General features: G+C 54.3%; 2 protein-coding genes and 1 long non-coding RNA gene across 3 annotated transcripts; all 3 read right to left on the bottom strand.

The window, feature by feature from the left end:
* Positions 1–1,849: 1,849 nt before the first annotated feature.
* On the bottom strand, positions 1,850–4,253 carry LOC121109027. Its single transcript, XM_040704525.2, has 2 exons — positions 2,649–4,253; positions 1,850–2,320 (listed from the first exon to the last, which is right to left on the bottom strand). Exons 1-2 carry the CDS (start codon positions 3,423–3,425, stop codon positions 2,105–2,107), a joined length of 993 nt encoding a protein of 330 aa, XP_040560459.1. The 5' UTR covers positions 3,426–4,253; the 3' UTR covers positions 1,850–2,104.
* Positions 4,254–7,594: 3,341 nt separating this feature from the next.
* On the bottom strand, positions 7,595–9,635 carry LOC100857685. Its single transcript, XM_040704536.1, has 2 exons — positions 8,393–9,635; positions 7,595–8,065 (listed from the first exon to the last, which is right to left on the bottom strand). Exons 1-2 carry the CDS (start codon positions 9,053–9,055, stop codon positions 7,850–7,852), a joined length of 879 nt encoding a protein of 292 aa, XP_040560470.1. The 5' UTR covers positions 9,056–9,635; the 3' UTR covers positions 7,595–7,849.
* A 5,342-nt stretch (positions 9,636–14,977) lies between these two features.
* LOC112531602 lies at positions 14,978–17,185 on the bottom strand. The gene is made up of 2 exons (XR_003073493.3): positions 16,487–17,185; positions 14,978–16,159 (listed from the first exon to the last, which is right to left on the bottom strand). It is a non-coding gene; the product is annotated as an uncharacterized LOC112531602 (long non-coding RNA).
* Positions 17,186–27,537: the final 10,352 nt, after the last annotated feature.

The raw sequence follows: 27,537 nt of genomic DNA, 5'->3' as shown, positions 1-27,537 counted from the left end.
CTACACCAGTACCGATCCATTACAGATCACCTTCAGCAAATAGGTTTAGGTTAGATATGAAAAGGAAGTTTTTCACACAGAGGATGGTGACGCACTGGAACAGGTTGCCAAAGGAGGTTGTGGATGCCCCATCCCTGGAGGCATTCAAGGCCAGGCTGGATGTGGCTCTGGGCAGCCTGGTCAGGTGGTTGGTGACCCTGCACATAGCAGGGGGGTTGAAACTGGATGATCATTGCGGTCCTTTTCAACCCAGGCCATTCTGTGACCTGGACTGCCTTCCTGTCCTCGATCCTGACAGGGCAGGAGGTTAGGCCAAACCAGCAGTGCAGGGTGGAGGTCTGGCTCTTAGTCTCCATCGGATGCTGCTCCTCAGGAAGATCCACCTTTTGGTCCCAATTGCAGACCCAGCTGAGATAGCTGGGACAGCCTGGGTCACGTCCCGCAAATGGAGACATGCACAGAGCCGTGGCAAAGAAGAGGGTCAGGCTGAGCTTCATCCTGTTCTCTCCCAAAGAACAATCTCTACACACAAATGGCTGTCACCCACAGCAGAGCACTCCATCCCACTGCCCCCACTGTCTACAAAGATGTTAAACAACGATGGTCCCAGCATCAACCCCTGAGGAATGCCACTCATCACCGGTCTCCACCTGAACATTGAGCAGCTGAGCACAACACTCTGAGTGGGATCATCCAGCCAATTCCTTACCCAGTGAATGGTTCGTCCATCACATAGATTTTTCTCCAACTTGGTGACCATGGTGTCATTCAGGACACTGTCAAACGCTTTGCACAAGTCCAGGCAGGTGACGTCAGCTGCTCTTCCTTTATCCACAGATGCTGTAACTCCATCATAAAAGGCCACCAAGTTTGTCAGGAAGGAGTTGCCCATGGTGAATCCATCCGTACTCCCTGTGATTTTCCTGAGCACACAAGGTCGGGTGCTCCTCTCCCATCAGCTTCTCCCATCCTTTTGTCCCCATCAGCCTAACAGCAGTGAGTACTGCTGTAAGACACTAAGCCTCTATAATATTGAATTGATTTCCTTTATTTATATGTAGGGATGAAAATAAAAGAATATATACACCAAGAGATTCAATCGTTTCCTTACATCCCCCGTAGCAATGGCTGTGCTTTGTCTTCTCCTCCACAGCAACACAGTGCTCCCCAATGACACCCCACAGTCAAGATTAGGGCTCACACACGGCACCGAAGGCACACACTTCTGCCACTTGAGCTCAAGCTACCTTTACTAGAAATGCAAGTAAGAAGCAGGTTGGGACAGTGGGCTAGGGGCACTGTAGGATGGAGCTACGATCCTATACACACACTGCCCAGGGCTTGCGTTGGCTCCTGCCACCCAAATCAGCCCCCGTCCTGTGGCTGATTATGCAGAAAGCACTGCTTTACATAGTATGTACTTATATAGGGTGCGTACAGTGAATCTGGTTGGGTTCCTTTCCTAGCAAATCAGTATTTTAGGAAATAGCTGGTGGGTTTCGGGGTCTTAGCTCAAGGCAACCTAGAAGAAAGCCCAGTTGTCAAGCCTGCCAGATCAGGCCCAGAAACCAGGAAACACCAGAGTAACCAAGTCCTAAAGACACATGTGGACAAACAGCTGGGACTGCCGTGTCCACTCACAGCATCCAGAGGTCACCAGTGACATAAGGAGGGCCCAATGGAGCCCAAAATACCCAACCAGAGCTGCTCAGTCTCTCATAGCTGGGGGCAGTATGTGACCCTCAGCATCGTCCAGGTTGACCTGCTGCTGCTCAGTGCCTCCAGCAAGCCTGCAGGCTCACCACCTTGGCGTACTGGTAACGTGCAGAATCAAAGTCCACAACCCATGTAAGATTTTAAAGTAGGTATGTTTATTGTGGCACCGTGTGCGAGGGGGATATCACCTCCTTACTCACACACCGAGAACAGCAGTGGTTATATAGTTAAAGACATAACATAGACATATTTGTTACATTCCAAGAAAACCGGCTGGAATCCTGAGAAATTACTACCATGTTGTACCACGCTCTTGGGGTGGTGGGGGTCTCTTGTGGTTGTTGGTAGACAGCCGAAAGCGGCTCAGCGGTCACCTCTGCCAGCTCCCTCAGGAGTCTGTGGAGGGGCTCTTCCTGTCCCCCGTGCTGTGCACCGTCTTCCTGCACTGCTGGCTCCTGACATTTTTCACGTGGTGCTGCATGAGGATCGTCATAAGTCTCTCCATTAGGGTTATGTAGGCGTCCATCTGGCAGAGCAGGTCGAGAGCATTTAGGTTGTCCGTTTCCTCTGTTCCTGAGGAAGCTGGATCTGCTTGTCCCGCTCCCTGGAAGTGAGAGAGCATGGGCACAGTGAAAGGGAGGCAGGCTTGTTTTGCAGAGTATCACCCTGCAGGGCTCCGACTGGTGTGGAGCATTTCCAGCCTCGCAGGACTGCTCAGGGCAGCCCGTGGGGCTCACACTGCCTGTGGCACACCCTGTGTTGCTCAGGGGTCTCCCACTGTGTGACAGCCCTGTGGCTGGGCAAGTGCCTGGGGAAAGCTAACGGACCTCTGGGGGTCTGCTTTCCTTGGATGTCTTCAAGTATATGGCCTTTATGGTTCCCTGCTCCCCAGCCACGGTACCCTCCCTGCCCGATGTATCTTGATTGCTCACCTGTCCCCGAGGTCTTCTTAATCTTCTCCAGTGGGCACGGGCAGTTGTCAGCAGCCAGAGAATGGAGAAAATTGTCAAGGGAGCTGTAAGGAGCCAGGTTCTCCCGCTTTGCATAAGGTAGTCCCAAAGGTGGCCCAGGATGCCAGGCAAGCTGTAGGCCTTCTGCTTGGTGCCCGGGGACTGCTGCTTTGGGCCTTGTGGAACAGCAACTTTGCTGCCCTTGTACCAGACCCATATGGGACACTGGGAAGAGCCAAGCAAGCAGGACCAGTATGAGGTTTGGCTCTTGGTTTTCTCTGTAGGCTGCTCCTCTGGAAGGACCTGGTTTGTGTTCGTGTCCTTGGTCCTGATGGGGCAGGAGGTTAAGCCAAACCAGCAGCGCCAGGTGGAGGTCTGGCTCTTGGTCTCCTCCACAGGTTGCTCTTCAGGAAGGATCTCATTGTTGTTCTTGTCCTCGACCCTGATGGGACAGGAGGTTAGGCCGAACCAGCTGCGCCGGGTGGAGGTCTGGCTCTTGGTCTCCTCCACAGGCTGCTTCTCAGGAAGGACTGGGTTGTTCTTCCTGTCCTCGATCCTGACCGGGCAGGAGTTTAGGCCTAGCCTGCAGCGCCAGGTGGAGGTCTGGCTGTTGGTCTCCACCCGATGCTCCTCCTCAGGAAGGACCTTTTGGTCACAACTGCAGACCCAGCTGAGATAGCTGGGACAGCCTGGGCCACGTCCCGCAAATGGAGACATGCTCAGAGCCATGGCCAGGAAGAGAGTCAGGCTGAACTTCATCCTGTTCTCTCCCAAAGAACAATCTCTGCACACAAATGGCTGTCACCCACAGCAGAGCTCCAGCAGTGACCTCCAGGACGGAGCGGCTGCTCCAAGTGTCTGAGCTGGGGGAGGCTGCCGGCGTGACTTGACCAAGTCTGATGTCATGCCCTGCTCTGTGATGTCACAATGCCTTTCCCCCGCATTGGCCATAGGATTCCCAGCGTGCCCTGGTGGACACCCTGGTGGATTTCTCAGATTCATTCTCACCTCTTCATCCTTGTTGGATGGCCTGTAGCACATGCCCATGATAATATCAGTTTTATTGGCCTTCGCTTTTATTCTGACCCATAAGCTCTCCACCCTATCATCACCATCATTAATTTCCATACATTCACATTCTTTCTTAACATAGAGGGTTACACCACCGCCTTTCCTGCCTTGCCTGTCTCTTTTGAAAAGTCGGTAGCCATCCATCACAGCACTCCAGCTCTGCTAGTCATTCCAGCACGTTTCCGTGATGATGACTGTATCATAGCTTTCCGACCACACAATGGCCTCCAGCTCCTCCTGTTTATTACCCATGCTGCATGTGTTAGTGTAAAGGCACCTGAGCTCGGCCTCCTTTTCAGTGGCAGTAGCCCTAATACCCTCATGACCACACTCAGGTGTTTCCACAGCCACCAACCTCACACCAACCCTTGTGTTCTTCATACAAAAGGGTGAGTCATCCTCCTTCTTCACCAAGACACAAGACTGCGGGATCTTACTAGCACATCCCTCTCCTACAAGCACTGGCACGTTACATACAGGCTCGATTCTAGTGACCCCAGTTATACCCTACCCCTCTTCATACCTAGTTTAAAGCTCTATCAATGAAACCTTCCCAACTCCTGTCTTAAAACCCCTTTCCGCCGGTGAGAGAAGCTACTCCTATCAGTTGCCAGCCAGTCTGGTCTCATGCAAACAGAGCAGAGGTCAAAAAACCCAAACCCCTGCCAGGCACACCAGGCTCGGAGCCAGATGTTAATCCGTTGGCCCATCATATTTAGTCCATCATCATTCCCTATAACTGGAGGGATAGAGGAGAACACAACTCCTGCTCCCAAAGTCTTGACCTGTCGCCCCAAGGCTCTGAAGTCCTTTTTCATAGGCTTTAGGGAATTTCTTCCTATATCATTGCTGCCAACCTGAAACAACAACAGGGGATAGTAATCTGGGGGCCGAACTAGGCAAGGAAGTTTCTTCCTCATGTCTTTGGCTCCTGGGAGGCAGCAGCCCTCACTGTGTAGAGGGTCTGGTCTACATATTGGCCCTTCTGTTCCCTTCAGCAGAGTCACCAATGACAGTGACCCGTCGTTTTTTCTTTGCTGATGAGGTTTTAATGCTAAGCAAGGACTGGTTGGACTTTGGTAACACCACCAAGTGGGGAGAACCATCATCACAGCCATTGTCCAGCTGTCCCCGCAGAGCACTGTACCTGCTCTGCAAGGGCAGCTGGGGAGGCAGGGGAATCTCTGCATCGCCGAGCAGGGGCCTTTTGCCACTGCCCCACATCCCCCAGTTCTTCACCGTTGTTTCTAGGGGGAGGAGAGGACAGGAGGCTCACTGCAGCAGGAACACTGTCTGCCTGCTGGTTCCCCTCTGCCACCTGTTTGCAAAGCGGCAGGGTGGCACCTACTCCCTGTGGAGCCTCAGCTGGCTGCCAAGATCTCGGGTCATACAGAGCTTGGCACCACCAAACAATCTCCCTCTCCGTCTCCCTCAGGCTTTTTCAAGGCAAGGGGGCGCTAACGCAGAGCCGTTGCCCAGGCAACGCCCACTCCATGTCAGCCACTCTTGCCAGAGCTGCCGGGCTGCTGTGTTATCCCGCGGTTCCAGGGATGAAGGAACCGATGAAGGAACCGACTGAAACCCCCCTGTACCTCGCGGTCAGTCCCTGCTATTCAGTCCAGGAAAGCTCTGGAGCAGCTCACCTCGGCAATCAAAATATTACATATATAATTAAATATAATATATTTATATTATATTTAAATTATATATAATATATATAATAACACGATGATGATATATATATACATAAATATATAATACATGCATATATATTACATAATATGTAATATAAATATATCTACAATTATGTGTAATATATATAAATGAGATCTCAATTTGCTGCATAGTGCAGAGGAGCTGTTCTGCAGGTAGGAATGTCCTAACCTCAACGCTTCAAATTATTGCAGAAGAAAGGGTTTACGGTTCTGAGGTTGAGCCCCATGTAGGATAGTCGCCTGCACTGTGGGAAGAGACTTCTCATATGGCTTGTTACATTGTGGTGCTACACCATTACCGATCCATTACAGATCACCTTCAGCAAATAGGTTTAGGTTAGATATGAAAAGGAAGTTTTTCACACAGAGGATGGTGACGCACTGGAACAGGTTGCCGAAGGAGGTTGTGGATGCCCCATCCCTGGAGGCATTCAAGGCCAGGCTGGATGTGGCTCTGGGCAGCCTGGTCAGGTGGTTGGTGACCCTGCACATAGCAGGGGGGTTGAAACTGGATGATCATTGCGGTCCTTTTCAACCCAGGCCATTCTGTGACCTGGACTGCCTTCCTGTCCTCGATCCTGACAGGGCAGGAGGTTAGGCCAAACCAGCAGTGCAGGGTGGAGGTCTGGCTCTTAGTCTCCATCGGATGCTGCTCCTCAGGAAGATCCACCTTTTGGTCCCAATTGCAGACCCAGCTGAGATAGCTGGGACAGCCTGGGTCACGTCCCGCAAATGGAGACATGCACAGAGCCATGGCAAAGAAGAGGGTCAGGCTGAGCTTCATCCTGTTCTCTCCCAAAGAACAATCTCTACACACAAATGGCTGTCACCCACAGCAGAGCACTCCATCCCACTGCCCCCACTGTCTACAAAGATGTTAAACAACGATGGTCCCAGCATCAACCCCTGAGGAATGCCACTCATCACCGGTCTCCACCTGAACATTGAGCAGCTGAGCACAACACTCTGAGTGGGATCATCCAGCCAATTCCTTACCCAGTGAATGGTTCGTCCATCACATAGATTTTTCTCCAACTTGGTGACCATGGTGTCATTCAGGACACTGTCCAACGCTTTGCACAAGTCCAGGCAGGTGACGTCAGCTGCTCTTCCTTTATCCACAGATGCTGTAACTCCATCATAAAAGGCCACCAAGTTTGTCAGGAAGGAGTTGCCCATGGTGAATCCATCCGTACTCCCTGTGATTTTCCTGAGCACACAAGGTCGGGTGCTCCTCTCCCATTAGCTTCTCCCATCTTTTTGTCCCCATCAGCCTAACAGCAGTGAGTACTGCTGTAAGACACTAAGCCTCTATAATATTGAATTGATTTCCTTTATTTATATGCAGGGATGAAAATAAAATAGTGTATGAGAGTATACACCAAGATTTGATCCTTTGCTTACAACCCCCATAGCAATGACTGTGCTTTGTCTTCTCCTCCACAGCAACACAGTGCTCCCCAATGACACCCCACAGTCAAGATTAGGGCCCACACACAGCACCGAAGGCACACACTTCTGCCACTTGAGCTCAAGCTACCTTTACTAGAAATGCAAGTAGGAAGCAGGTTGGGACAGTGAGCGGGAGGCACAGTAGGACGGAGCTACGATCCTATAGACACACTGCCCAGGGCTTGCGTTGGCTCCTGCCACCCAAATCAGCCCCCGTCCTGTGGCTGATTATGCAGAAAGCACTGCTTTACATAGTATGTACTTATATAGGGTGCGTACAGTGAATCTGGTTGGGTTCCTTTCCTAGCAAATCAGTATTTTAGGAAATAGCTGGTGGGTTTCGGGGTCTTAGCTCAAGGCAACCTAGAAGAAAGCCCAGTTGTCAAGCCTGCCAGATCAGGCCCAGAAACCAGGAAACACCAGAGTAACCAAGTCTTAAAGACACATCTGGACAAACAGCTGGGACTGCCGTGTCCACTCACAGCATCCAGAGGTCACCGGTGACATAAGGAGGTCCCAATGGAGCCCAAAATACCCAACCAGAGCTGCTCAGTCTCTCATAGCTGGGGGCAGTTTGTGACCCTCAGTATTGTCCAGGTTGACCTGCAGCTGCTCAGTGCCTCCAGCAAGCTTGCAGGCTCACCACCTTGGCGTACTGGTAACGTGCAGAATCAAAGTCCACAACCCATGTAAGATTTTAAAGTAGGCATGTTTATTGTGGCACCGTGTGCGAGGGGTATATCACCTCCTTACTCACACACCGAGAACAGCAGTGGTTATAAATTTAAAGACATAACATAGACATATTTGTTACATTCCAAGAAAACCGGCTGGAATCCTGAGAAATTACTAACATGTTGTACCACGCTCTTGGGGTGGTGGGGGTCTCTTGTGGTTGTTGGTAAACAGCCGAGAGCGGCTTGGCAGTCACCTCTGCCAGCTCCCTCAGGAGTCTGTGGAGGGGCTTTTCCTGTCCCCCGTGCTGTGCACCGTCTTCCTGCACTGCTGGCTCCTGACATTTTTCACGTGGTGCTGCATGAGGATCGTCATAAGTCTCTCCATTAGGGTTATGTAGGCGTCCATCTGGCAGAGCAGGTCGAGAGCATTTACGTTGTCCGTTTCCTCTGTTCCTAAGGAAGCTGGGTCCGCTTGTCCCGCTCCCTGGAAGTGAGAGAGCATGGGCACAGTGAAAGGGAGGCAGGCTTGTTTTGCAGAGTATCACCCTGCAGGGCTCCGACTGGTGTGGAGCATTTCCAGCCTCGCAGGACTGCTCAGGGCAGCCCGTGGGGCTCACACTGCCTGTGGCACACCCTGTGTTGCTCAGGGGTCTCCCACTGTGTGACAGCCCTGTGGCTGGGCAAGTGCCTGGGGAGAGGTAACGGATCTCTGGGGTCTGCTTTCCTTGGATGTCTTCAAGTATATGGCCTTTATGGTTCCCTGCTCCCCAGCCACGGTACCCTCCCTGCCCGATGTATCTTGATTGCTCACCTGTCCCCGAGGTCTTCTTAATCTTCTCCAGTGGGCACGGGCAGTTGTCAGCAGCCAGAAAATGGAGAAAATTGTCAAGGGAGCTGTAAGGAGCCAGGTTCTCCCGCTTTGCATAAGGTAGTCCCAAAGGTGGCCCAGGATGCCAGGCAAGCTGTAGGCCTTCTGCTTGGTGCCCGGGGACTGCTGCTTTGGGCCTTGTGGAACAGCAACTTTGCTGCCCTTGTACCAGACCCATATGGGACACTGGGAAGAGCCAAGCAAGCAGGACCAGTATGAGGTTTGGCTCTTGGTTTTCTCTGTAGGCTGCTCCTCTGGAAGGACCTGGTTTGTGTTCGTGTCCTTGGTCCTGATGGGGCAGGAGGTTAAGCCAAACCAGCAGCGCCGGGTGGAGGTCTGGCTCTTGGTCTCCTCCACAGGTTGCTTCTCAGGAAGGACTGGGTTGTTCTTTCTGTCCTCGATCCTGACCGGGCAGGAGTTTAGGCCTAGCCTGCAGCGCCAGGTGGAGGTCTGGCTGTTGGTCTCCACCCGATGCTCCTCCTCAGGAAGGACCTTTTGGTCGCAACTACAGACCCAGCTGAGATAGCTGGGACAGCCTGGGCCACGTCCCGCAAATGGAGACATGCTCAGAGCCATGGCCAGGAAGAGAGTCAGGCTGAGCTTCATCCTGATCTCTCCCAAAGAACAATCTCTACACACAAATGGCTGTCACGCAGAGCAGAGCTCCAGCAGTGACCACCAGGACGGAGCTGTTGCTCCAAGTGTCTGAGCTGGGGGAGGCTGCCGGCGTGACTTGACCAAGTCTGATGTCATGCCCTGCTCTGTGATGTCACAATGCCTTTCCCCCGCATCGACCTTAGGATTCCCAGCGTGTCCTGATGGACGCCCTGGTGGATTTCTCAGATTCGCACCTTGTCAAGGCAGAGGGGCGAAGCTCAGAGAATTCCTCCCTGTGCCACTATGACAAAGCAGGAAACCGACAGGGCAGTAGACGGAAGGTTTTGGAAGCCTCCTTGGACACGAGTTTCATGAAAGACCCTGAATAATAGCCGCCGGATACACTGTGCTTTTCTTCTAACTTCAGCTTCAGCTCCATTTTAATTTCCCATCGGCAGCACTTTCAGCCTAGCAGCCTTAAATACAGAAGCACGATCTGCTATTCTGCTTGATCGCCGAGGTTCGCGGCATCGGAGCGTTCCCAGCCAGAACGTCACCGACTGACCGCGAGGTACGGGCGGGCCTCGGCCCGTTCCTTCATCCGGGGAACCGCGAGATCACGGAGCGGCCCGGCAGCTTTCGCGAGAGCGGCTGACGCGAAGCGGGCATTGCCAGGGAACGGCTCTGCACCCGCGGCCCCCTGCCTAGAAACAGCCTCGGGGCGGAGAGGAGGAGTCAGGGTTAGCGAATCACGTCGGTCGTTCAGAAGATGTGAAACGGTAAGCCGCCCATTCGCGCTCCTGCGCAGGGAGGCGGGTTGTTATCTTGCTGTGAAGAGAGTGATTTTCAGGGCCAACCTCGAGCGACTCAGCGAGCAGGCAGGGCGGGGCACCTTGCCAAATAGGAGGGAGCTCAGCGCTTAGCCCTTAGCACTGAACAGGTCATGTAACAGGTCGTTGGTCTCCGGGCACACCGAGGTGCAACCATGGTCACCACACGGAGGCGAGCTGCTGTTACAAAGAACGTGGAGGCTCAGACTGAAAGCATGAATGTCTGTGCCGCGGTTGAGGTCTCAGGCTGTGGAGAATGCCCGGCCCTGCCAGTGCTACAGGACAGCAGCCGGGATACCACTTGTGTGCGCTGTGAGCAGGTGGGGGATCTGCTCAGCCTGGTGGAAGAGCTGAAGGAGGAGGTAGAAAGGCTGAGGAGCATCAGGGATTGTGGGAAGGGGATTGATGGGTGGAGTTGTGCTCGGCCATCCCTACACGAAGGGTGTGGGGGAGATGCTCCTGAGGCAGTGGGGAATCATCTGCTGTCTCACAATCATGAGGGAAGGGGTGACTTCAGAGACAGCGATGGGTGGAAACAAGTCCCTGTTTGGAGTGACAAGTTGCTGGCCCCTCAGCCTGCCCCACCTTCCCAGGTGCCCTTCCGTAACAGGTATGCGTCTCTGGAGCTGGAGGGACTGGGGGAAGTGGATGTTGGTGAAAGTCCATCCGTGCAGGAGCGGTTGCCCAAGGCTAGTCAGTCTGCTCCCCGTTTTGCTCCACTGTCAGTCAGGATGAAAAGAAGGGCTGTTGTCATAGGGGACTCCTTTCTGAGGGGAACCGAGGGCCTGATATGCCTCTCAGATCCGTCCCACAGGGAGGTGTGTTGCCTGCCTGGTGCCCAGGTGAGAGATGTTGCTAAGAACATCACTCTCCTTGATAAGCCCTCCGATTATTATCCACTACTGGTTTTCTGCATCGGAAATAAAGAAGTAGGCAAAAGAAGTCCTTGGGCAATCAAAAGGGACTTCAGGGCTCTGGGAAGACTTCTGAAGGGATCGGGAGCACAAGTTGTGTTTTCCTCTGTCCTCTCAGTTGGTGACTGGGACCCACGCAAAAGGAAGAGGGTGGACACACTGAATGATCGGCTTAGCGAATGGTGTCGTGCTCAGGGCTGTGGGTACTATGGCTTGGGACACAGTCTTGAGAAAGGAGGAATGCTGACGGTGGATGGGAGCCGACTGACTAGAAGGGCCACAAATATTCTTGGGAACAAGTTGGCTGGGCTGGTTAGCAGGGCTTTACGATAGATATGATGGGGGAAGGGGTGTACTGGATGACAGAGAAGCGCATGGGAACGCTGTCACCCTGGGAGGTGGTAAGGGAAAACCCCAGACTTGTCCTGCAGGTATTAGGGAGGTCTCGTCTGATAAGGCAACGAGGCCAATAGCCAAGCTGAACTGCCTCTATACCAATGCGCGCAGCATGGGAAATAAATGGGAGGAGCTAGAAACCGTGGCGCAATTTGGCAAGTGTGACCTAATTGCTATCACAGAAACATGGTGGGATGAATCCCACAATTGGAATACCCTGATTGAGGACTACAGGCTTTTCAGAAGGGATAGACAGGCTAGGAGGGGTGGGGGAGTTGCCCTCTATGTTAGGAAGTGGATAAATTGTGAAGAGCTGTGTCTGAGGAACAGCCACGATCAAGTGGAGAGTTTGTGGGTAAAAATCAAGGATCGGTCCAGCAAAGGGCACCTAGTGGCTGGGGTCTGCTGCAGGCCACCTGATCAGGAGGAGGCTGTGGATGAGGCCTTCTTGCTTCAGCTGCAGGAGGTGTCGAGCTTGCAGGCTCTTGTCCTGATGGGGGATTTCAAGCACCTGGATATCTGCTGGGATAGTGGCGTGGTGGGTGGCAGACAATCCAGGAGATTCCTGGAATCTGTCGAGGACAACTTCCTGGTCCAGGTAATAGATGGACCCATCTGAGGTGAAGCCTTACTGGACCTGGTTCTCACTAATGAAGAGAAAAGCATTAGAGACGTTAAGATTGGAGGCAGCCTGGGCTGCAGTGACCATGCCTTGGTGGAGTTTGTGATCTTGAAGAATGCGGGCCTGGCAAAAAACAGAGCTAGGACCATGTGCTTTAGGAGAGCAAACTTCCTGCTGCTCAAGGAACTGCTGAGTGAGATCCCCGAGGAAGCTGTCCTTATGGGCATGGGTGCAGAACAGAGCTGGCAGCTCTGGAAGGACACCTTTCTGAGAGCACAACTGCTCTCCCTCCTCCAAAAGAAGAAGTCGAGCAGGGGAGGCAGGCGACTGTTGTGGCTGTGCAAGGACCTGCAGCTAAAACTGAGAGAAAAGGGGGAATTGTGTAGCAGGTGGAAGCAGGGTAGTGTGTCCTGGGAGGAATAGAGGGCTATTGTCCGTGTGTGTAGAGATAGGATTAGGAAAGCCAAGGCGCTGGTGGAGCTGAACTTGGCAAGGGATGTGGAAGATAACAAGAAGGGGTTCTACAGGTACATAGGCAGGAGGAGACATTCCAAGGAGAGTGTTCCCCCTCTGACGAGAGGCAATGGGGAGCTGGCTTCTTCAGACACAGAAAAAGCTGAGGTACTCAATGAGTGCTTTGCCTCAGTCTTCACGGGTGGTCAGGCTTCCCGTGTCTGCCAGGACCACGAGCCTCTAGGTTAGGGTGTGGGAGTGGTTTCTGTCCCACTGTAACGGTAAAACAAGTCCGAGTCCTCCTCATGAAATTGAACGTGTGTAAGTCCATGGGGCCAGATGATATCCATCCTAGGTAAAGGGCAAAATCGGGTCCTCGCAGTATAGAAAGAAGGGCTTCATAGCAAGAAAAGAGAAAGCAGCTTCACAAGGTAGACATAAGGGGCAAATAGAGATAGTTTATGTAGAGAGTATTAGAAAACAAGAAATTCCAAGCACTTTCACAGGCGCTAGGTCCGGAATAACAAGGAGAATGAAGGCCATAAAGATAAGGACCGGAGAACAGCTTGAAAACATTTGGCAGGCAGGTGATTAGATGTCTGAAGTGCAAGCTGAAACCAGTTTGGGGGATGCCCCCCCTTCGGGGTCAGAAGTTTGCAGCGAGGAAGACTATGAGCCTTTGCGAGGAAGACTGCAAGCCTTCATCATCACGACCTACTACGCACGCGCAAGGGGGGGAGGGACTGTATGCTAATGGGCTCTCCGGAACATAGTGAATATGGATCCGAATTCCTGTCAACTACTGATTATGTATTAGTTCAACCTATATCTATAGCACGATTTCTCCTGATGGTGTGCAAGTTAGCTGGGACGATCCCCCTTGCACCAGGGTGTACGCGCGTCACCAATAAACACATGCCTGCTCTATATCCTTACTGGCGATTGGGTCTGATTTCCGCACGTCACTAGGGTTCTGAAAGAGATGGCTGATGTGGTTGCCGAGCTGCTTTCCATCATATTTGAAAAATCATGGCTGTCTAGTGAAGTCCCTGATGACTGGAAAAAGGGAAACACTGCTCCCGTTTTTAAGAAAGGGAGAAAGGAAGACCTGGGGAACTACAGGCCGGTGAGCCTCACCTCTGTGCCTGGGAAGATCATGGAGCAGATCCTCCTAGAAGCTCTGTTAAGGCACATACGAGATAAAGCGGTGATTCAAGGCAGCCAGCATGGCTTCACCAAGGGCAGATCGTGCCTGACCAATCTGGTGGCCGTCTATGATGGAGTGACGGCTTTGGTGGATGGGAGAAGGACGGTGGATGTCATCTACCTGGATTTCTGCAAGGCCTTTGACATGGTCCCTCACCACATCCTTCTCTCTAAATTGCAGAAGTGTGGATTTGAAGGATGGACTGTTCAATGGATTAGGAATCGGCTGGCTGGACGCAGCCAAAGAGTTGTGATCAATGGGTCTGTGTCAGGGTGGAGGCCGGTCACAAGTGGTGTCTCTCAGGGTTGGTCTTGGGACTGGTGCTCTTCAACATCTTTATCAATGACAGACGATGGCATCGAGTGCACCCTCAGCAAGTTTGCGGATGACACTAAGCTGAGTGGTGCAGTCGGTACATTGGAAGGAAGGGAAGCCATCCAGAGGGACGTGGAGAGGCTGGAGAAGTGGGCCCATGAAAACCTAATGAGGTTCAGTAAGGCCAAGTGCAGGGTGCTGCATTTGGGTCGGGGCAATCCCAGGTATTTATACAAACTGGGGGATGATCTCCTTGAGAGCAGCCCTGCGGAGAAGGACTTGGGGGTCCTGGTAGACGAGAAGCTGGGCATGAGCCAGCAGTGTGTGCTTGCACCTCAGAAGGCCAGTTGTGTTCTGGGCTGCAATAAAAAAGGGGTGGCCAGCCGGGAGAGGGAGGTGATTGCGCCCCTCTACTCATCTCTTGTGAGGCCCCATGTGGAGTAATGCGTCCAGGCCTGCGGCCCCCAATACTGGAAGGACACGGAGCTCTTGGAGCGGGTCTGGAGGAGGGCTACTAAGATGATCAAAGGGCTGGAGCACCTCTCCTATGAGGAAAGTTTGAGGGAGCTGGGATTGTTCAGTTTGGAGAAGAGAAAGCTCCGGGGAGACCTCATTGCAGCCTTCCAGTACTTGAAGGGAGTATATGGTCAGAAAGGGGAACGGCTGTTTATGAGAGTGGATAGTGATAGGACAAAGGGGAATGGTTTTAAACTGGGCCAGGGGAGGTTTAGGCTGGATATTAGGAAGAAGTTTTTTCACGCAGAGGGTGGTGACACACTGGAACAGGTTGCCCAAGGAGGTTGTGGATGCCCTGTCTCTGGAGGCATTCATGGCCAGGCTGGCTGTGGCTCTGGGCAGCCTGGTCTAGTGATTGGAGACCTTGCACACAGTAGGGGGGCTGAAACTCAATGATCATTGTGGTCCTTTTCAACCCAGGCCATTCTATGATTCTATGACAAACAGCTGGGTCTGCCGTGTACCCTCACAGCATCCAGAGGTCACCATTGACATCAAAGGGCCCAATGGAGACCAAAATACCCAACCCGCGCCGTTCAGTCTCTCATAGCTGGAGGCAGTTGGTGGCCCTTAGTATCATCCTGGTTGACCTGCTGCTGCTCAGTGCTGCCAAGCAAGCTTGCAGGCTCACCACGTTAGCATACTGGTAACATGCAGAATCAAAGTCCATAACCCACATAAGATTTTAAAGTAGGTATATTTATTGTGGCACCGTGTGTGAGGGGGATAATTCCTTACTCGCACACACCAAGAACAGACGTGGTTACATATTTAAAGACATAACATAGACATATTTGTTACATTCCAAAAAAATGGGCTGGAGTTTTGAGAAATTACTGACATGTTGTATCACCCTCTTAAGCACGCGTCCTAAAGATGTGGTGGGGGTCTCTGGTAGTCGTTGGATGAAGGCTGAGTCTTTTTTGCTGTGAACGTTCATCCTTTTCCGGGGGTTGCATTGTGTCACAACAGCAACACTGCCTCGATATATTCATGGGACCCCCCATGAAGACCCGGTGCAGGACTGCATCCGCCTGATGAGCTGTCACTGTTGTTGTCCCTCTCCAACTCTCTCCGCCACAGTGGGGATTTTGCAAAGCTGAAGGCCTTCCACTTGGTGCCTGAGGGTTGCAGCTTTGGGCCATCTGGAAGAACAGCCTTGCTGACCTTGTTCCAGAGCCGAATGGGGCATTGAGAAAGGCCTGGTCAGCACAGCCACTTGGAGGCATGGTGCTCAGCATCAGTGGACCCACTCCGCTGTCTTTCTTGTGCTGGGGGCCCCAGAAGTGGATGCAGTGCGGCAGGTGGAGTCTTGTGAGAGCAGAGTAGAGGGGCAGAATCACTTCCCCTGACCTGCTAGTGACCTTCCCCTCACGTTTGTCTTGATGCAGCACAGGAAACGCTTGGCCATGGGGGCTGCAAGTGCACATTGCCGGCTCGTGTTGAGCCTTTCATCAGCCAACACCCCCAGGACCCTTTCCTCTTCACAGTCCTCCAGCCACTCATCCCCAAGCCTATAGCGCTGCATGGGCTTGTTGTGGCCAAAGTGCAGGACCCGCCACTTGGCCTTGTTGACCACTCCAGTTAATCAGGAGCGCTGGTAGATGGTTGAGAGCGGCTTGGCAGTCACCTCTGCCAGCTCCCTCAGGAGTCTGTGGAGGGGCTTTTCTTGTCCCCCGTGCCGTGCGCCGTCTTCCTGCACTGCTGGTTTCTGACATTTTTCACATGGTACTGCATGAGGATCGTCATAAGTCTCTCCATTAAGGTTATGTAGGCGTCCATCTGGCAGAGCAGGTCAAGAGCATTTAGGTTGTCCGTTTCCTCTGTTCCTAAGGAAGCTGGGTCCGCTTGTCCCGTTCTCTGAAAGTGAGAGAGCATGGGCACAGTGAAAGGGAGGCAGGCTTGTTTTGCAGAGTATCACCCTGCAGGGCTCCGACTGGTGTGGAGCATTTCCAGCCTCGCAGGACTGCTCAGGGCAGCCCGTGGGGCTCACACTGCCTGTGGCACACCCTGTGTTGCTCAGGGGCCTCCCACTGTGTGACAGCCCTGTGGCTGGGCAAGTGCCTGGGGAGAGGTAACGGATCTCTGGGGTCTGCTTTCCTTGGATGTGTTCAAGTATATGGCCTTTATGGTTCCCTGCTCCCCAGCCACGGTACCCTCCCTGCCCGATGTATCTTGATTGCTCACCTGTCCCCGAGGTCTTCTTAATCTTCTCCAGTGGGCACGGGCAGTTGTCAGCAGCCAGAGAATGGAGAAAATTGTCAAGGGAGCTGTAAGGAGCCAGGTTCTCCCTCTTTGCATAAGGTAGTCCCAAAGGTGGCCCAGGATGCCAGGCAAGCTGTAGGCCTTCTGCTTGGTGCCTGGGGACTGCTGCTTTGGGCCTTGTGGAACAGCAACTTTGCTGCCCTTGTACCAGACCCATATGGGACACTGGGAAGAGCCAAGCAAGCAGGACCAGTATGAGGTTTGGCTCTTGGTTTTCTCTGTATGCTGCTCCTCAGGAAGGACCTGGTTTGTGTTCGTGTCCTTGGTCCTGATGGGGCAGGATGTCAGGCCAAACTAGCAGCGCCAGGTGGAGGTCTGGCTCTTGGTCTCCTCTGTACGCTGCTCCTCAGGAAGGGCCTGGTTGTCCTTCCTGTCCTCGATCCTGGTGGGGAAGGAGGTTAGGCCAAAGCAGGAGTGCCGGCTGGAGGTGTGGCTTTCAGTCTCCTCCATGGCCTGCTCCTCAGGAAGGACCTGGTTATTCTTCGTGTCCTTAATACTGACAGGGCAGGAGGTTAGTCCAAACCAGCAGCGCCAGGTGGAGGTCTGGCTGTTGGTCTCCTCCATAGACTGCTCTTCAGGAAGGGACTCGTTGTTGTTGTTCTCCTCAGTCCTGACAGGGCAGGATGTTAGGCCTAGCCAGCAGCGCCAGGTGGAGGTCTGGCTGTTGGTCTCCTCCATAGGCTGCTCCTCAGGAAGGCCTGCTTGTCCTTCCTGTCCTCGATTGTGGTGGGGAAGGAGGTTAGGCCAAACCAGGAGTGCCGTCTGGAGGTCTGGCTTATGGTCTGCTACATGGCCTGCTCCTCAGGAACTACCAGGTTGTTCGTTGTGTCCTCGATCCTGACAGGGAAGGAGGTTAGGTCAAACCAGCAGCGCCAGGTGGAGGTCTGGCTGTTGGACTCCTCCATAGGCTGCTCCTCAGAAATGTCCTCATTGTTGTTCTTCTCCTCGATCCTGACAGGGCAGGAGGTTAGGCCTAACCAGCAGCGCCAGGTGGAGGTCTGGCTGTTGGTCTCCTCCATAGACTGACCAAAGGAAGGGACTCGTTGTTGTTGTTCTCCTCAGTCCTGACAGGGCAGGACGTTAGGCCTAGCCAGCAGCGCCAGGTGGAGGTCTGGCTGTTGGTCTCCTCCACAGGCTGCACCTCAGGAAGGCCTGGTTGTCCTTCCTGTCCTCGATCCTGACGGGGCAGGAGTTTAGGCCAAACTAGCAGAGGCTGGTGGAGGTCTGGCTGTTGGTCTCCTCCACAGGCTGCTCCTCAGAAAGGACCTGGTTGTCCTTCCTGTCCTCTATTCTGGTGGGACAGGAGGTTAGGCCAAACCAGGAGTGCCGGCTGGAGGTCTGGCTTTTGGTTTCCTCCATGGCCTGCTCCTCAGGAAGGACCTGGTTTGTCTTCGTGTCCTCGATCCTGACAGGGCAGGACGTTAGGCCCATGCAGCAGCGCCAGGTGGAGGTCTGGCTGTTGGTCTCCTCCACAGGCTGCTCCTCAGGAAGGACTGGGTTGTTCTTCCTGTCCTCGATCCTGACAGGGCAGGAGGTCAGGCTTAACCAGCAGTGCCAGGTGGAGATCTGGCTGTTGGTCTCCTCCATAGGCTGCTCCTCAGGAAGGGCCTCCTTGTTCCTCTCCTCAGTCCTGACAGGGCAGGAGGTTAGGCCTAACCAGCAGCGCCAGCTGGAGATCTGGCTGTTGCTCTCTTCCATAGGCTGCTCCTCAGGAAGGCCTGGTTGTCCTTCCTGTCCTCGATCCTGACAGGGCAGGAGGTTAGGCCAAACTAGCAGAGGCTGGTGGAGGTCTGGCTGTTGGTCTCCTCCACAGGCTGCTCCTCAGGAAGGGCCTGGTTGCCCTTCCTGTCCTCGATTTTGGTGGGGCACGAAGTTAGGCCTAACCAGGAGTGCCGGATGGAGGTCTGGCTTTTGGTCTCCTCCATGGCCTGCTCCTCAGGAAGGACCTGGTTGTTCTTTGTGTCCTCGATCCTGACAGGGCAGGACGTTAGGCCTAAGCAGCTGCGCCAGGTGGAGGTCTGGCTGTTGGTCTCCTCCAAAGGCTGCTCCTCAGGAAGGCCTGCTTGTCCTTCCTGTCCTCGATTGTGGTGGGGAAGGAGGTTAGGCCAAAGCAGGAATACCGTCTGGAGGTCTGGCTTTTGGTCTGCTACATGGCCTGCTCCTCAGGAACTACCAGGTTGTTCGTTGTGTCCTCGATTTTGGTGGGGCAGGAGGTTAGGCCAAACCAGCAGCGCCAGGTGGAGGTCTGGCTGTTGGACTCCTCCATAGGCTGCTCCTCAGGAATGGCCTTGTTTTTGTTCTTCTCAGTCCTGACAGGGCAGGAGGTTAGGCCTAACCAGCAGCGCCAGGTGGAGGTCTGGCTGTTGGTCTCCTCCATAGACTGCTCCTCAGGAAGGGACTCATTGTTGTTGTTCTCCTCAGTTCTGACAGGGCAGGACATTAGGCCTAGCCAGCAGCGCCAGGTGGAGGTCTGGCTGTTGGTCTCCTCCAGAGGCTGCTCCTCAGGAAGGCCTGGTTGTCCTTCCTGTCCTCGATTGTGGTGGGGAAGGAGGTTAGGCCAAACCAGGAGTGCCGTCTGGAGGTCTGGCTTTTGGTCTGCTACATGGCCTGCTCCTCAGGAAGGACCTTTTGTTCTTTGTGTCCTCGATCGTGGCAGGGCAGGAGGTTAGGCCAAACCAGCAGAGGCTGGTGGAGGTCTGACTCTTGGTCTCCTCCACAGGCTGCTCCTCAGGAAGGACCGGGTTGTTCTTCCTGTCCTCGATCCTGACGGGGCAGGAGGTTAGGCCAAACTAGCAGAGGCTGGTGGAGGTCTGGCTGTTGGTCTCCTCCACAGGCTGCTCCTCAGAAAGGGCCTGGTTGTTCTTCCTGTCCTCGATCCTGACAGGGCAGGAGGTCAGGCTTAACCAGCAGTGCCAGGTGGAGATCTGGCTTTTGTTTTCCTCCATGGCCTGCTCCTCAGGAAGGACCTGGTTTGTCTTCGTGTCCTCGATCCTGACAGGGCAGGACGTTAGGCCCATGCAGCAGCGCCAGGTGGAGGTCTGGCTGTTGGTCTCCTCCACAGGCTGCTCCTCAGGAAGGACTGGATTGTTCTTCCTGTCCTCGATCCTGACGGGGCAGGAGGTTAGGCCAAACCAGGAATGCCGTCTGGAGGTCTGGCTGTTGGTCTCCTCCATGGCCTGCTCCTCAGGAAGGACCTGGTTGTCCTTTGTGTCCTTGAACCTGACAGGGCAGGACGTTAGGCCAAACCAGCAGCGTCAGGTGGAGGTCTGGCTGTTGGTCTCCTCCACAGGCTGCTCCTCAGGAAGGACTGGGTTGTTCTTCCTGTTCTTGATCCTGACAGGGCAGGAGGTCAGGCTTAACCAGCAGTGCCAGGTGGAGATCTGGCTGTTGGTCTCCTCCATAGGCTGCTCCTCAGGAAGGGCCTCGTTGTTCCTCTCCTCAGTCCTGACAGGGCAGGAGGTTAGGCCTAACCAGCAGCGCCAGCTGGAGATCTGGCTGTTGCTCTCTTCCATAGGCTGCTCCTCAGGAAGGCCTGGTTGTCCTTCCTGTCCTCGATCCTGACAGGGCAGGAGGTTAGGCCAAACTAGCAGAGGCTGGTGGAGGTCTGGCTGTTGGTCTCCTCCACAGGCTGCTCCTCAGGAAGGGCCTGGTTGCCCTTCCTGTCCTCGATTTTGGTGGGGCACGAAGTTAGGCCTAACCAGGAGTGCCGGATGGAGGTCTGGCTTTTGGTCTCCTCCATGGCCTGCTCCTCAGGAAGGACCTGGTTGTTCTTTGTGTCCTCGATCCTGACAGGGCAGGACGTTAGGCCTAAGCAGCTGCGCCAGGTGGAGGTCTGGCTGTTGGTCTCCTCCAAAGGCTGCTCCTCAGGAAGGCCTGCTTGTCCTTCCTGTCCTCGATTGTGGTGGGGAAGGAGGTTAGGCCAAAGCAGGAATACCGTCTGGAGGTCTGGCTTTTGGTCTGCTACATGGCCTGCTCCTCAGGAACTACCAGGTTGTTCGTTGTGTCCTCGATTTTGGTGGGGCAGGAGGTTAGGCCAAACCAGCAGCGCCAGGTGGAGGTCTGGCTGTTGGACTCCTCCATAGGCTGCTCCTCAGGAATGGCCTTGTTTTTGTTCTTCTCAGTCCTGACAGGGCAGGAGGTTAGGCCTAACCAGCAGCGCCAGGTGGAGGTCTGGCTGTTGGTCTCCTCCATAGACTGCTCCTCAGGAAGGGACTCATTGTTGTTGTTCTCCTCAGTTCTGACAGGGCAGGACATTAGGCCTAGCCAGCAGCGCCAGGTGGAGGTCTGGCTGTTGGTCTCCTCCAGAGGCTGCTCCTCAGGAAGGCCTGGTTGTCCTTCCTGTCCTCGATTGTGGTGGGGAAGGAGGTTAGGCCAAACCAGGAGTGCCGTCTGGAGGTCTGGCTTTTGGTCTGCTACATGGCCTGCTCCTCAGGAAGGACCTTTTGTTCTTTGTGTCCTCGATCGTGGCAGGGCAGGAGGTTAGGCCAAACCAGCAGAGGCTGGTGGAGGTCTGACTCTTGGTCTCCTCCACAGGCTGCTCCTCAGGAAGGACCGGGTTGTTCTTCCTGTCCTCGATCCTGACAGGGCAGGAGGTCAGGCTTAACCAGCAGTGCCAGGTGGAGATCTGGCTTTTGTTTTCCTCCATGGCCTGCTCCTCAGGAAGGACCTGGTTTGTCTTCGTGTCCTCGATCCTGACAGGGCAGGACGTTAGGCCCATGCAGTAGCGCCAGGTGGAGGTCTGGCTGTTGGTCTCCTCCACAGGCTGCTCCTCAGGAAGGACTGGATTGTTCTTCCTGTCCTCGATCCTGACGGGGCAGGAGGTTAGGCCAAACCAGGAATGCCGTCTGGAGGTCTGGCTGTTGGTCTCCTCCATGGCCTGCTCCTCAGGAAGGACCTGGTTGTCCTTTGTGTCCTTGAACCTGACAGGGCAGGACGTTAGGCCAAACCAGCAGCGTCAGGTGGAGGTCTGGCTGTTGGTCTCCTCCACAGGCTGCTCCTCAGGAAGGACTGGGTTGTTCTTCCTGTTCTTGATCCTGACAGGGCAGGAGGTCAGGCTTAACCAGCAGTGCCAGGTGGAGATCTGGCTGTTGGTCTCCTCCATAGGCTGCTCCTCAGGAAGGGCCTCGTTGTTCCTCTCCTCAGTCCTGACAGGGCAGGAGGTTAGGCCTAACCAGCAGCGCCAGCTGGAGATCTGGCTGTTGCTCTCTTCCATAGGCTGCTCCTCAGGAAGGGCCTCGTTGTACTTCGTGTCCTCGATCCTGACAGGGCAGGAGGTTAGGCCAAACTAGCAGAGGCTGGTGGAGGTCTGGCTGTTGGTCTCCTCCACAGGCTGCTCCTCAGGAAGGGCCTGGTTGTCCTTCCTGTCCTCGATTCTGGTGGGGCAGGAGGTTAGGCCAAACCAGGAGTGCCGGATGGAGGTCTGGCTTTTGGTCTCCTCCATGGCCTGCTCCTCAGGAAGGACCTGGTTTGTCTTCGTGTCCTCAATCCTGACAGGGCAAGACATTAGGCCAAACCAGCAGCGTCAGGCGGAGGTCTGGCTGTTGGTCTCCTCCACAGGCTGCTCCTCAGGAAGGACTGGGTTGTTCTTCCCATCCTCGATCCTGACAGGGCAGGAGGTCAGGCTTAACCAGCTGTGCCAGGTGGAGATCTGGCTGTTGGTCTCCTCCATAGGCTGCTCCTCAGGAAGGGCCTCGTTGTACTTCGTGTCCTCGATCCTGACAGGGCAGGAGGTTAGGCCAAACGAGCAGAGGCTGTTGGAGGACTGGCTGTTGGTCTCCTCCATAGGCTGCTCCTCAGGAAGGGCCTCGTTGTTCCTCTCCTCAGTCCTGACAGGGCAGGAGGTTAGGCCTAACCAGCAGCGCCAGGTGGAGGTCTGGCTGTTGGACTCCTCCAAAGGCTGCTCCTCAGGAAGGGCCTCGTTGTTCCTCTCCTCAGTCCTGACAGGGCAGGAGGTCAGGCTTAAGCAGCAGCGCCAGGTGGAGGTCTGGCTGTTGGTCTCCTCCATAGGCTGCTCCTCAGGAAGGCCTGCTTGTCCTTCCTGTCCTCGATTGTGGTGGGGAAGGAGGTTAGGCCAAACCAGGAATGCCGTCTGGAGGTCTGGCTTTTGGTCTTCTACATGTCCTGCTCCTCAGGAACTTCCAGGTTGTTCGTTGTGTCCTCAGTCCTGACAGGGCAGGACGTTAGGCCAAACCAGCAGCGCCAGGTGGAGGTCTGGCTGTTGGACTCCTCCATAGGCTGCTCCTCAGGAATGGCCTCGTTGTTTTTCTTCTCCTCAGTCCAGACAGGGCAGGAGGTTAGGCCTAACCAGCAGCGCCAGGTGGAGGTCTGGCTGTTGGTCTCCTCCATAGACTGCTCCTCAGGAAGGCCTGGTTGTCCTTCCTGTCCTCGATCCTGACAGGGCAGGAGGTCAGGCCAAACCAGGAGTGCCGTCTGGAGGTCTGGCTTTTGGTCTGCTACATGGCCTGCTCCTCAGGAAGGACCTTTTGTTCTTTGTGTCCTCGATCCTGGCATGGCTGGAGGTTAGGCCAAACCATCAGAGGCTGGTGGAGGTCTGGCTCTTGGTCTCCTCCACAGGCTGCTCCTCAGGAAGGACCTGGTTGTGCTTTGTGTCCTTGAACCTGACAGGGCAGGACGTTAGGCCAAACCAGCAGCGTCAGGTTGAGATCTGGCTGTTGGTCTCCTCCACAGGCTGCTCCTTAGGAAGGACTGGGTTGTTCTTCCTGTCCTTGATCCTGACAGGGCAGGAGGTCAGGCTTAACCAGCAGTGCCAGGTGGAGATCTGGCTGTTGGTCTCCTCCATAGGCTGCTCCTCAGGAAGGGCCTCGTTGTACTTCGTGTCCTCGATCCTGACAGGGCAGGAGGTTAGGCCAAACGAGCAGAGGCTGGTGGAGGACTGGCTGTTGGTCTCCTCCATAGGCTGCTCCTCAGGAAGGGCCTCGTTGTTCCTCTCCTCAGTCCTGACAGGGCAGGAGGTTAGGCCTAACCAGCAGCGCCAGGTGGAGGTCTGGCTGTTGGACTCCTCCAAAGGCTGCTCCTCAGGAAGGGCCTCGTTGTTCCTCTCCTCTGTCCTGACAGGGCAGGAAGTCAGGCTTAAGCAGCAGTGCCAGGTGGAGATCTGGCTGTTGGTCTCCTCCATAGGCTGCTCCTCAGGAAGGGCCTCGTTGTTCCTCTCCTCAGTCCTGACAGGGCAGGAGGTCAGGCCTAAGCAGCAGCGCCAGGTGGCGGTCTGGCTGTTGGACTCCTCCATAGGCTGCTCCTCAGGAATGGCCTCGTTGTTTTTCTTCTCCTTAGTCCTGACAGGGCAGGAGGTTAGGCCTAACCAGCGGCGCCAGGTGGAGGTGTGGCTGTTGGTCTCCTCCATAGTCTGCTCTTCAGGAAGGGACTCGTTGTTGTTGTTCTCCTCAGTCCTGACAGGGCAGGACGTTAGGCCTAGCCAGCAGCGCCAGGTGGAGGTCTGGCTGTTGGTCTCCTCCACAGGCTGCTCCTTAGGAAGGCCTGGTTGTCCTTCCTGTCCTCGATTGTGGTGGGGCAGGAGGTTAGGCCAAACCAGGAATGCCGTCTGGAGGTCTGGCTGTTGGTCTCCTCCATGGCCTGCTCCTCAGGAAGTCCTGGTTGTCCTTTGTGTCCTTGAACCTGACAGGGCAGGACGTTAGGCCAAACCAGCAGCGTCAGGTGGAGGTCTGGCTTTTGGTCTCCTCCATGGCCTGCTCCTCAGGAAGGACCTGGTTTGTCTTCGTGTCCTCGATCCTGACAGGGCAGGACGTTAGGCCCATGCAGCAGCGCCAGGTGGAGGTCTGGCTGTTGGTCTCCTCCACAGGCTGCTCCTCAGGAAGGGCCTCGTTGTGCTTTGTGTCCTTGATCCTGACAGGGCAGGACGTTGGGCCTAACCAGCAGCGCCAGGTGGAGGTCTGGCTGTTGGTCTCCTCCATAGGCTGCTCCTCAGGAATGGCCTCCTTGTTGTTCTTGTCCTCAGTCCTGACAGGGCAGGAGCTTAGGCCTAGGCAGCAGCGCCAGGTGGAGGTCTCGCTCTTGGTCTTTTCCACTGGTGGCTCCTCAGGAAGGATCTCATTGTTGTTCTTGTCCTCGACCGTGATGGGACAGGACGTTAGGCCGAACCAGCCCCGCCGGGTGGAGGACTGGCTCTTGGTCACCACCCGATGCTGCTCCTCAGGAAAGACCTTTTGGTTGCAACTGCAGACCCAGCTGAGATAGCTGGGACAGCCTGGGCCACGTCTGGAAGGACACCTTTCTGAGAGCACAACTGCTCTCCATCTTCCAAAAGAAGAAGTCGAGCAGGGGAGGCAGGCGACTGTCGTGGCTGTGCAAGGACCTGCAGCTAAAACTGAGAGAAAAAGGGGGAAATGTGTAGCAGGTGGAAGCAGGGTAGTGTGTCCTGGGAGGAATAGAGGGCTATTGTCCGTGTGTGTAGAGATAGGATTAGGAAAGCCAAGGCGCTGGTGGAGCTGAACTTGGCAAGGGATGTGAAAGATAACAAGAAGGGGTTCTACAGGCACATAGGCAGGAGGAGACAGGCCCAGGAGAGTATTCCCGCTCTGACGAAAGGCAATGGGGAGCTGGCTTCCTCAGACACAGAAAAAGCTGAGGTACTCAATGAGTGCTTTGCCTCAGTCTTCACGGGTGGTCAGGCTTCCCGTGTCTGCCAGGACCACGAGCCTCTAGGTTAGGGTGTGGGAGTGGTTTCTGTCCCACTGTAACGGTGGAACAAGTCCGAGTCCTCCTCATGAAACTGAACGTGTGTAAGTCCACGGGGCCAGATGATATCCATCCTAGGTGAAGGGCAAAATCAGGTCCCCGCTGTATAGAAAGAAGGGCTTCATAGCAAGAAAAGAGAAAGCAGCTTCACAAGGTAGACATAAGGAGCAAATAGAGATAGTTTATGTAGAGAGTATTAGAAAACAAGAAATTCCAAGCACTTTCACAGGCGCTAGGTCCGGAATAACAAGGAGAATGAAGGCCATAAAGATAAGGACTGGAGAACAGCTCGAACACAATTGGCAGACAGGTGACTAGATGTCTGAAGTGCAAGCTGAAACCAGTTTGGGGGATGCCCCCCCTTCGGGGTCAGAAGTTTGCAGCGAGGAAGACTATGAGCCTTCGTGAGGAAGACTGCAAGCCTTCATCATCACGACCTACTACGCACATGCAAGGGCGGGAGGGACTGTATGCTAATGGGCTCTCCGGAACATAGTGAATATGGATCCGAATTCCTGTCAACTACTGATTATGTATTAGTTCAACCTATATCTATAGCACGATTTCTCCTGATGGTGTGCAAGTTAGCTGGGACGATCCCCCTTGCACCAGGGTGTACGCGCGTCACCAATAAACACATGCCTGCTCTATATCCTTACTGGCAATTGGGTCTGATTTCCGCACGTCACTAGGGTTCTGAAAGAGATGGCTGATGTGGTTGCCGAGCTGCTTTCCATCATATTTGAAAAATCATGGCTGTCTAGTGAAGTCCCTGATGACTGGAAAAAGGGAAACACTGCTCCCGTTTTTAAGAAAGGGAGAAAGGAAGACCTGGGGAACTACAGGCCGGTGAGCCTCACCTCTGTGCCTGGGAAGATCATGGAGCAGATCCTCCTAGAAGCTCTGTTAAGGCACATACGAGATAAAGCGGTGATTCAAGGCAGCCAGCATGGCTTCACCAAGGGCAGATCGTGCCTGACCAATCTGGTGGCCGTCTATGATGGAGTGACGGCTTTGGTGGATGGGAGAAGGGTGGTGGACGTCATCTACCTGGACTTCTGCAAAGCCTTTGACATGGTCCCTCACCACATCCTTCTCTCTAAATTGCAGAAGTGTGGATTTGAAGGATGGACTGTTCAATGGATTAGGAATCGGCTGGCTGGACGCAGCCAAAGAGTTGTGATCAATGGGTCTGTATCAGGGTGGAGGCCGGTCACAAGTGGTGTCTCTCAGGGTTGGTCTTGGGACTGGTGCTCTTCAACATCTTTATCAATGACAGACGATGGCATCGAGTGCACCCTCAGCAAGTTTGCGGATGACACTAAGCTGAGTGGTGCAGTCGGTACATTGGAAGGAAGGGAAACCATCCAGAGGGACCTGGAAAGGCTGGAGAAGCGGGCCCATGAAAACCTAATGAGGTTCAATAAGGCCAAGTGCAGGGTGCTGCACTTGGGTCGGGGCAGTCCCAGGTATTTATACAAACTGGGGGATGATCTCCTTGAGAGCAGCCCTGCGGAGAAGGACTTGGGGGTCCTGGTAGACGAGAAGCTGGGCATGAGCCAGCAGTGTGTGCTTGCACCCCAGAAGGCCAGTTGTGTTCAGGGCTGCATTAAAAAAGGGGTGGCCAGCAGGGAGAGGGAGGTGATTGTGCCCCTCTACTCATCTCTTGTGAGGCCCCATGTGGAGTAATGCGTCCAGGCCTGCGGCCCCCAATACTGGAAGGACATGGAGCTCTTGGAGCGGGTCTGGAGGAGGGCTACTAAGATGATCAAAGGGCTGGAGCACCTCTCCTATGAGGAAAGTTTGAGGGAGCTGGGATTGTTCAGTTTGGAGAAGAGAAAGCTCCGGGGAGACCTCATTGCAGCCTTCCAGTACTTGAAGGGAGTATATGGTCAGAAAGGGGAACGGCTGTTTATGAGAGTGGATAGTGATAGGACAAAGGGGAATGGTTTTAAACTGGGACAGGGGAGGTTTAGGCTGGATATTAGGAAGAAGTTTTTTCACGCAGAGGGTGGTGACACACTGGAACAGGTTGCCCAAGGAGGTTGTGGATGCCCCGTCTCTGGAGGCATTCATGGCCAGGCTGGCTGTGGCTCTGGGCAGCCTGGTCTAGTGATTGGAGACCTTGCACATAGTAGGGGGGCTGAAACTCAATGATCATTGTGGTTCTTTTCAACCCAGGCCATTCTATGATTCTATGACAAACAGCTGGGTTTGCTGTGTACCCTCACAGCATCCAGAGGTCACCATTGACATCAAAG

This window comes from Gallus gallus, chromosome 1 (assembly GCF_016699485.2).
Source record: "Gallus gallus isolate bGalGal1 chromosome 1, bGalGal1.mat.broiler.GRCg7b, whole genome shotgun sequence".
Lineage (NCBI taxonomy): Eukaryota > Metazoa > Chordata > Aves > Galliformes > Phasianidae > Gallus > Gallus gallus.
The sequence above is the reverse complement of the archived record's forward strand: the minus strand, read 5'-3'. Positions and strand labels throughout refer to the sequence as shown.

What these genes read in the sequence shown, in the direction of transcription:
- LOC121109027 (XM_040704525.2), bottom strand. Translation starts at nt 3,425, where the DNA reads ATGAAGTTCAGCCTGACTCTCTTCCTGGCCATGGCTCTGAGCATGTCT. An exon ending in TAAGAAGACCTCGGGGACAG is followed by an intron (nt 2,321 to 2,648) that starts GTGAGCAATCAA and finishes TCTCACTTCCAG; the next exon opens with GGAGCGGGACAAGCAGATCC.
- LOC100857685 (XM_040704536.1), bottom strand. Translation starts at nt 9,055, where the DNA reads ATGAAGCTCAGCCTGACTCTCTTCCTGGCCATGGCTCTGAGCATGTCT. An exon ending in TAAGAAGACCTCGGGGACAG is followed by an intron (nt 8,066 to 8,392) that starts GTGAGCAATCAA and finishes TCTCACTTCCAG; the next exon opens with GGAGCGGGACAAGCGGACCC.